General features: G+C 41.8%; 1 protein-coding gene across 1 annotated transcript; it reads left to right on the top strand.

The window, feature by feature from the left end:
* Nucleotides 1-364: 364 nt before the first annotated feature.
* On the top strand, nucleotides 365-3,066 carry PtA15_5A457 (uncharacterized protein; the record flags this gene model as incomplete). Its single annotated transcript, XM_053169220.1, has 7 exons — nucleotides 365-648; nucleotides 718-812; nucleotides 877-938; nucleotides 1,011-1,323; nucleotides 1,402-2,678; nucleotides 2,756-2,773; nucleotides 2,836-3,066. 7 exons carry the CDS (start codon nucleotides 365-367, stop codon nucleotides 3,064-3,066), a joined length of 2,280 nt encoding a protein of 759 aa, XP_053020439.1.
* Between the last annotated feature and the right edge of the window lie 6,224 nt (nucleotides 3,067-9,290).

The following is a 9,290-nucleotide window of genomic DNA, read 5'->3' as shown; positions in this document are numbered from 1 at the left end:
CGCATGTTCCATCACAGCTGCTCATGAGTGCCCATGTGGAGCGCTTTGTCTTGATAAGGTCGGCTGGCTCTATTTCTGATCTCCTGTCCGTTGAACTGATTCATCGAGCTCGCACCTGCTCGCAGTCGCACACGCGAATGCTCATACCTTACTTATACCAGAGTGCGAGCTCTCAGCACTCGGCTTAGATGGATATCCTATGCTGCTGAAGCTTGGCCAAGGGTTCATGATGACTCGTATGAAACAGACCGTCTAACTCTTTGATCTTGTGTTATAAAGGGAAATCCAACTCAGAGCATCATTCGCATAAAATATTTACATAGCTCGCGTCGCCCATGTGACATCTGTTGGAGTGGTCGTGAATATGCTCTGTGATATGTGTGTGCCCGCTGGCCAAAGGGGATGTCGCAAGTCCCAACTTAGGCCCCTGGCCCTCGCCCCCGGTGGCCAGCTCAGCCAAACGACGAAAAACGACGACCAACGACCCGGCGGCGAGATGGCCCTACTCATGCCCACGACCACAACACTCCCCCAGGACTTGAGCAAGAACATCATCTCGACGAACAAGCTCCCCTCAAACATCCCCAGCTCAAGCCAGGCATCATCCTCCACCAATCCAGTCAACCCGAAATCGAAAAAAAGGGCAAGGTTCGCCGACGAAAACTACGACGACACCACCACCAACCAACATCAACAACAACAGCAGTCCCTGTCGAGCTTCATCACCTTCAACCACGATGACCCCCCTCTCAAGAAGATCAGAACCCAGGAAGAGCCTCCTTCTTTCGATCTCTTCGATCTGTCTGCCAATGGTAAGTATCGAAGGAGAGACAAGCAAGCAGACAAAAAAAACTTAGCCTCAATGTCTTTCCACAGATACTCTAAGACAAGGAATGTACTTGAATTTTATCAATACTGCATTCACCGAACGAGCAAACGTCAGTCGATGAATTTTCCCCTAATCACTTTATCCCATCACTAACACTTTGGGTGTATTTTTCTCTTGGCAGGGCAAGTTTGAGCGTTACGATCAATTACTTGGCCAATTCGACCCGCTCATCTCACCCCAATCACCGCAGGACTCCAATCCACCGAACGTCTCGATGACGAGGGTCCAGGGCTGGCTGAGTGCCCTAACCTCCATGGTATCCCAGCTGGATCGGAGCCACTCACACCTCGTCGAGAAGGTCCTTAGATTACCCTGGACCGTCTTGGACGACCAGTTTGCCAACACCTTCTCGAGATTCGCCAATGGGCTCGTCACTGCCCGGTGTGAATGGATTCAAATCACATTAGAAAATATCGTCCAAGGATTCCATTACAGTGAGTCTTGCTCTCAGTCAACACAGCGCCCGATGAGATCACATTCCTGATTTAACCTTCTCTCACCCAACCCCTCAGACACGATCCCTCTGGAACATCGCTCGGCTCTCTTGCCTTCATCAGTCAATCGGAGGCTGATTTATCTCAGGCTCCACAGCCTACTTCGATCCATCCTACGATTAATCCCAACGCTACCCGCAACACTCTGGCCGATACTCACCCTCTATTTCCCCAAGAAACGCGACAACCTTGATGAACATGTCTGCTATCTATGCAACTTATTGAAGGTTGCTAGTTATTGCCCCGATCTGAACGCCAAGATCGTTAACTTTTGTCTCAAGAAGTGTCTGAAGATTGATATTGATATCCAAGTGGAAGTGGAAGAGTGGGAAGATGAAGAAGGGCGGTTAGAGGAAGAAATCTTTGGGAAACCGATCGAGGATGCGTTTGAGAAATCATGGACAGAAGATGATGGTCAGGAATCTGACGCCGATGAGGAGGACGTGGACGATGAGGAGGTAGACTTCGATGATCTGTCTTCCGATGAAGGGTGTCCATCAGACGAAGAAAACGAGAAGAACTTGAAAGCCCCTTCGCCCAACTCGGTGAGAAAGGTCAAGAAATTAGCGGCGAAACTGGATGGGATGTTGCGATGCATCTTTGACCATCTACAACAGATAAGCGTGGGTGTTGCACTCAAGCCAACCACTGCAACAACAACAACCCCAGCCGAGACGGATGAGCACTCAGGGCAGTCAAAGGATCAGACATTGGTAGCGGTCGAGGATCCCCAGCGGCGGGAGGAGCGAGAAGGGCTGTTTGATGTTATTCTATCGAACTTCGAATCGTCCATCCTACGTACCCGTCGAACTCGCCATGTCCAGTTTATCCTGTTCTGGTATGCATCCCTGGATTCGACGTTTGCGGATTCGTTACTTGCGACTCTAGTCGAAACGGGACTGTATGAGACCGACAAGAACTCGACCACGGTATCTACGAGAGTGGCGGCGGTGAGCTATATAGCCAGTCTGATCAGTCGGGCGAAATATATCGACAAGCATGTCACTCGCCACGTGGTCTCCTTACTCTGTGCCAGACTGGAATTCGGCTTAGCTCAAGCTAATAAGATGAACGTCAGTGAACACGTGGTCTGGTATGCGGTCGCCCAGGCGATTTTCTATATCTTCTGCTTCAGATGGAAAGATCTCCTGGTCGAAGATGATGATGAAGAGGAACAAGACGAGGCGAACGAACTTTCTATCCATTTCTCTCGTCCTAAGAAATTCAACGACCGTTGGCTAAGTGGTCTGAAGATCTTAGAACGAGCTATCATCTCGCCTTTAAATCCCCTCAAAGTAAGTCCACTATTTCCGAATCAATTATTGTGCTCTCACCAAACTTGGTCTCAACTCTTTCTTTCTTCCCTTTGAAGACTTGTGCAGATACGGTTGTAACACAGTTTGCGAAGATCTCACATGAGACAAATTTTATCTATTGTTACGACATCATGAGAAGAAACAACAAGAATCCAGGGAAGGGCACGGACAAGAAAGCATCGACGCAATCAAAGATCCTAAGCCTGCCAAGTTTGACGATCTCGACCGGTTCGATCTCGCCCTCGGAGTTGTCCTGCTCGCCGAGCTCGGTGAACACCAACCTGACCTCGCTCGCAGGGGTCGACGGAAGAAGCCAGCAGCCCCCTCGGCCGCCAGGCTCATCGTCCTACGAACAGGTCGTCGATAAGGCCCTCTTTGAGTCCAAGATCGATCTCTTCTTTCCCTTCGACCCGTTCAAACTCCCCCTTGCCTCGGTCTACCTCCAATCTATCTATCGCTCTTGGGAAGATCTTAGTGTTGATGATGATGACGAGGAGGATGAGGAGGAGGAGAACGGGGACGAGGAGGAGGAAGCCGATCAAGAGGAGTAGTTTTCTCGGAGACCTCTATCGTCTTCCTATAAAAGGCTCTATCCATTTTTAAAAAAAGCATTCACAAACTTTGACCAGTCCTTCAATAGTGAATCATCCATTCTAATAGTTTCATACCCTTTGTTTTTATTTAGATACCTTTTTTGAGATAAAATGCACAAAGTTCGAGGCAGAAATCGTATATATGTCAATACTTACCTCATAGCTAAACTGGCCTGTTTTTGAGGATGTTCTGAATATACATATATAGAATCCAGTTGATTGAAATCCAATCCGCACATATTCCAAAAACGATGATTCCCGGGGACCTGGTTGAATCTCTGTGATTTTCTCCTGTATCCGCCTGTAGCCAGGTCTTGAATGGTAAGATGACTGAGAACCAACTGATGAGAACAACTGGATATTATTAGGGGGGTTCACGTTGCAAAAAAAGCAATTATGGTGTTCAAAGTTGGTTTGCATATTTTTATGCATGCATAAATCATAAAATCATAAAAATATTTTGGTGAGGAAATTTTCTATTACATAATCAGACAGTCATATACCCTGCAAAAAAGATTTTTTGATTTTATGATTTATGCATGCATAAAATTATGCAAACCAACTTTGAACACCATAAATGCTGATTTCGTCTGCTCATGCACCTGTGAGTAAGGTTTATGCATTGCAGATTAGCCAAACCTTTTTGCTTTCTCAGGATTTTCAAAAGCTGCATCTGCTGGTTTTGGTGGCTGATTTTTGAAATCAGCCTTATGTGAACCCCCCTATTTATGTAGAGTCTGAGTAATGTGTGGGGATATCCCAACAAGTCCATGTTTATTTGCCTGGTTTAGTGGTGTCAGTGATGACATTGATCCGGACAACGGGAGCAAACAACGGATATCCAGACTCACAGCTCATGCATTACAGATTTGAGGCGCTTTTAGAAAGAAACAACCACATCACAAGAAGAGATCAATGGACACACTTGGCAGCAGTATCACCACCACCAACTCAAACAACAATAACAATAACAAAAGCAAAAACCACCACAAGTTCAACCCATTCAGCTCTAACCAACAACACTACCAAACCCCTGGTAGACCCTCCTACTATCCCAAATCACCCACACCCTTATGGCCATTGCCAACCATATGGCCACAACACTCCAATCCATCCACACATGTCAGCCAGCTAAACCAAGAGTCATGCTTCCCAATCAGAGAAGAAACACACAGAAAAAACAAGCCATTGAGCACACCCACCAACAATACCAACCCAGCCCACAGAATCAGCCCCAACATCATCACCATCCAACCCCAGAAAACCTGCACCAAGAAATTTCAGACAAAAATCAGGTTCAGTGGCATTGAATGTAACAATAGAGATCTTTATATCAAATTCAATGCTTGGGTCAGTCTCACTCATTTGTTCTACATCAGTCTAATTTTAAAACAACCCAAGCCAGCCATTGTTCTAATGTCTTGAGATCTTACAAATAACTCTTGGTGTTTCACAACACCTTGATTGCCAACAATTCATTTACAATTGTCCCACAAATCCCATTTCCAAAGTGATTCCAAACAAAATGAGAATAGGAGTATTCAAGCTCCCAAATTCATGCTAAGTACCTCAGCACCTACTCCAGCAGATGATGAAAGATTAGTGGAATCAGCTGTCCAGCAATTCTTTGAAATATTACTTTGAACACCTTCCTGAGAAGCAAAAACAAGCTGTGGGTATTTTTAGAGTCAGATTTTGGGTATGCACCCAGCTCATCAAACATCATTTTGTAGAGGAAACTAATCAAAAAAAACTTGCAAGTCTTATTTCCCATTTCTCCCAGGCTTGGCTCATGCATTCTATCTGGGACCCTTTGCTTCTTGGCTACTTTGACTGTTTTTTGACAATGAAAATAGAAACAGTCATTGAACTTGGCCATGTTATGTTTACTTTGACAATTGAAAAATACCACTCAGATTTTTGCATCAAACTCATCAGGTTTGAAAATAAGATTCTTCATCATAGATAGAATGAGTTGAAGGATGAGACATATTTTCACACTGAAACTATCAGGTAACAGGAAAACTGCTGGAGGTATCTTAATTTTGAGATATTCAGGTGAGACTGTCTACACAGTGGCTGAACTTCTGGGGGAGACAAATTGGAAATGAAAGGCATTGAAAATTGTGACTTAAAAAGCAATCCCCATTCCTTTTAAGTCTGGGCTACATACTTTAACTAAGGCCATCCAATTCTCCTAAGCTCTGCAGGATGGGTTTGAGTTGGTTTGGAATGAGGGACAGAAGTACATAGGGTTTGAAAAAACATACTGGCAGCATCAGTAAACTAAAACAAAAAAGGTTTGTGTGATTGAGATGTGATGGAGTTTTTTAACTTGTTAGTCTTGATAGGCTTGAATGTATTTCTCAGGAGCACATGGCAACATGAAAAAGATGAGGGGCCTAGGTGGCAGTTAATTTGAAGCTAACTCCAGCCTTTACTCCAACCATACACTTAGGGAAAATTGGTAGAACCCCTTGATGATACAAAGGGGACATTTTTATCCAAGGGGATTAATGTTGGAGTTACCACTGGACTTTCAACACATGTTACTGAATGTCACCTGACACCTATTTCTATCAATTTTTTCATGGTGAAGGTGATCCCAAATGGTTTTCCCAACAAATTCTGCAATCCAAGCCCAGAAGAGTGCAGGAATATTTGAAAAAAAACTGCTTGGAGATTTACAAGAATTTAATTTACACAATGCAAAATATTGCTAGACAAGTTAATTCCAACACTGGTAAAAAAACTACATACAAATCCTGGCACATATCATATGTTACTTGCCTCAAATTTGATATCAGTAAAGTATTTTTATGAGACAGGAAGGGGACCCATAAATTAATATTTATATTTATATTTTAACCAGAATGGCTGGCCTCACAAATCGTGAGTTTAGAAGGGATTTTGAGTTTGCCACTGAATTCTTTTGGATACTTCCCAGTTAAAATTCTCAGTTCCTAGTTTTAATTTCCCTGGCAGGGAATGAAAAAAAAAAACCCAGGGGTTCAATTTCTCTCCCCCTTAGCAAACATGGAATGGCACCCAAATCATCAATTGCTTGGTTTTTTGGTAGTTTTTGCTGTCATCCTTGCCCACTCAAAGGCTTCTTTCAACCCAAATAACTTTTAAAAACTCTTGGAGCCCAGGAATGATCTCTATGATTCAATTGAGAAGGATCCTGGCTTGATCAAATCTCAAAATGCTCCATCTTTTCAGAATAGCCCCCCTACATATTTATCTCATCCAGATTACCAAGAATTTGATTTCAATTTACAGTCCCTCCACACCTTTCCAGAGTCCACGTATTATGACCAAGAGCTGCAGAACTGGGACATAGAGAATTTGATGGACTATCAAATACCTCATCACAAAGTTCAATTGGATGCAGAAAATTTGCCAATGGAAGTTCCATCGATTGAGGAGAATCTGATGAGCCAGAGTCCATTTTCAGCCACAACTTCCAGTGAAGATTACCACTTACCACTGAATTTTTTTCCCTTTGAAAATGATTTTCAATTCCTCGATGAAGATATTGAAAAATTCATCCATTCAATAGAGGATAGTCCAGAATCTCAATCTGAACCAAGCCTCCAAAAAGAGAAAAATTTGAAAGAAGTTAAGAACAGTGATTTGGCCTGCTCATATGGATTTGATGGTCACTCTTTGAAAGCCATTACAAACCATCAAATGAACCACCCACAAGCCTCATACCATGTCAAGGAAGTTAGTGGCATAGGTGAGATACAGCAGCAAGAAAGTCAAGAAAATGACAATCATGTCACCAGATCATCCCCAGAATCCACAAGTTCAATATTTCAAAATCGTTTGTTTAGGAATAAATCTTTGGGACAGTTTGGTGACCCTTTTTTCAAAAGCTTTACAGCAAAAAGTGATGATAATTTATCAACTGCTTCTCCACTGATTGATAGAGAAGTCCGGGGTGATCTCCAAGTAGCCCAAAAAAGTGAATTTTCAAGATCTGATCCCTTCATCATGCAATCACCCATGGAAAACAGCATCACTAACCAACCTTTGGTAGGTTCAAAAAGAAAAAAACATTCCTCTATAGCAACTTCTGCCAATTTTGCAGGAAAAGCCTTAACCCTTCCAATGGAATATATAAAAACCCATCAAAAAACAGGGAAACAAAAAAAACCATTGAGAAATCTGGTTCAGATTTCTAGTCCCCAAAATTCTGAGGATATAATGGCAATATCAAGAAAAGAAGATAATTCAGCCTCATCTGGAAACAATAGGCCAAAAATACTCACACCAAATCCACCAATTGATGCATTGTCAATTGAAAGACAGAAGATTCACAATGATCACCATTCAGAAACCAAAGGTTACTTTGATGAGTTCATCTGCAAATTGGAGGATAGCCAAAAAATTTACAACTTTCCAATGTTAAAGTTTGATTTGTCTGTATTTGTTGGAAGAAATGAGGTAGAAGGGAACGCATTTGATCAAGAAAAAATCTTGAAACTCCTTGAAGTCAAGGATGGAGGAAACATTTTGATAAAAGAAAGTGAAGTTGCATCCACTCTTGGCAGATGGAATCAAGTTTCGCAATCTAAAGGGGGAAAAGCTACTAGGATTGAAAGAGATCGCCAATTGAGAGAAAAAAAGCGCTATTTGAAATCTAACAATCATATTTGGTACCACTATTGGACAGAAAAAACAAACATTAATTTCAAAACTTTCTGTCAAAAGAAACTTGAAAATCCCTATGCAGACATTTTTTTAGAATTCCTTTTTTATACTGAGATGATCAGAAAGATTGTACCTTGTTCAGAGGAACAAGCTGATCAACTTCAAAAACTAACTGAAGATTGCCAATTGTTTGAAGAATTCACATCCAAATATGAAAAAGATATGCAAGGTACAGCTAGTGAAGTATTCAAACACAAATATCATTCTAGAATCTTGTGGTATATCTTGGATGGCTGGATAAAGAAATACTCTGTCACCCTTTGGTGGAATATGGCCACATCTGGAGGACATGGGAAGAGTTCTTCAAATCATGCCAGGGGTTTATTCAACCATATATTTGCACTTTCAATTAAATACCACACAGAAAATTACAAGCATATCATTTCAAGAGAATACAATCGTGAACTTTTAGCTTGGCAACTCCACCAAGCCATGGGACTTGAGCTAATAGAGCATACCACATTTTAATTGGATCTGTTTAAAAGGAAGGTTTCCCACATTAATTGATCCTAATTCTTCTCCCTCATTATCTCATCTCAGCTTTTCTGATTCAATTTTCACAGTTGCAATTTTGTTTTTTTGATTATATAAAGGAATATGACAAAGCACACAAGGTACAAGTTCAGTTGAACTACCAAGCCTTTGAAATCTTAATTCAAAGTTTGGTTGATCAAATTAGCTGTTTCAAACTATCATAAAATACATATTTTCTTCATTTTCCCCTGTCCATTCTTTCATTTGAGTTCTTTAAATCAAATCAGATTGATCTGTCTTTGCTTTCTTAAATTGACAAGGTTATATAAATTCTGACACTTCCACTAGTGAAAATAAACTCTGCTAGCCAATCTTAGACATGAGTGACAACACGCAGCATGTCCATGTACACACGTATGCTCATGTATTGCACATGCTCCCTGAGGCCATTGGTGTACAGCTGAAGGCGGCATCTGGTGGCTGTGATAGGGTGCAATGAGTTGCAGTCCCCCATTCTGGTATATTGCAGGTGAAAACTGGAATAATACAATTACCACATTCTTTATTGCGATTGATCTACATCACCAATCTTGCAAGAAAAAAAACTACTTGTTTGACCTTGCTTTATCTTCTCACACCACGCTCCGAATCTTGCGGGAAATCTAGTGGGATAGAACCTTCCTTGTAAAGGGGTATTTGTAGGTAGAATGTATTTAGCATGGTTTATTTTGTTTTCTTCGTCGCACAAATGAACCAAAAAGACATTGAGGAGTCTGGGAACATCAATGTAAAATTTTCATGTATG

The sequence above is a fragment of the Puccinia triticina genome, chromosome 5A (assembly GCF_026914185.1).
Source record: "Puccinia triticina chromosome 5A, complete sequence".
Classification (NCBI taxonomy): Eukaryota; Fungi; Basidiomycota; class Pucciniomycetes; order Pucciniales; family Pucciniaceae; genus Puccinia; species Puccinia triticina.
The sequence above is the reverse complement of the archived record's forward strand: the minus strand, read 5'-3'. Positions and strand labels throughout refer to the sequence as shown.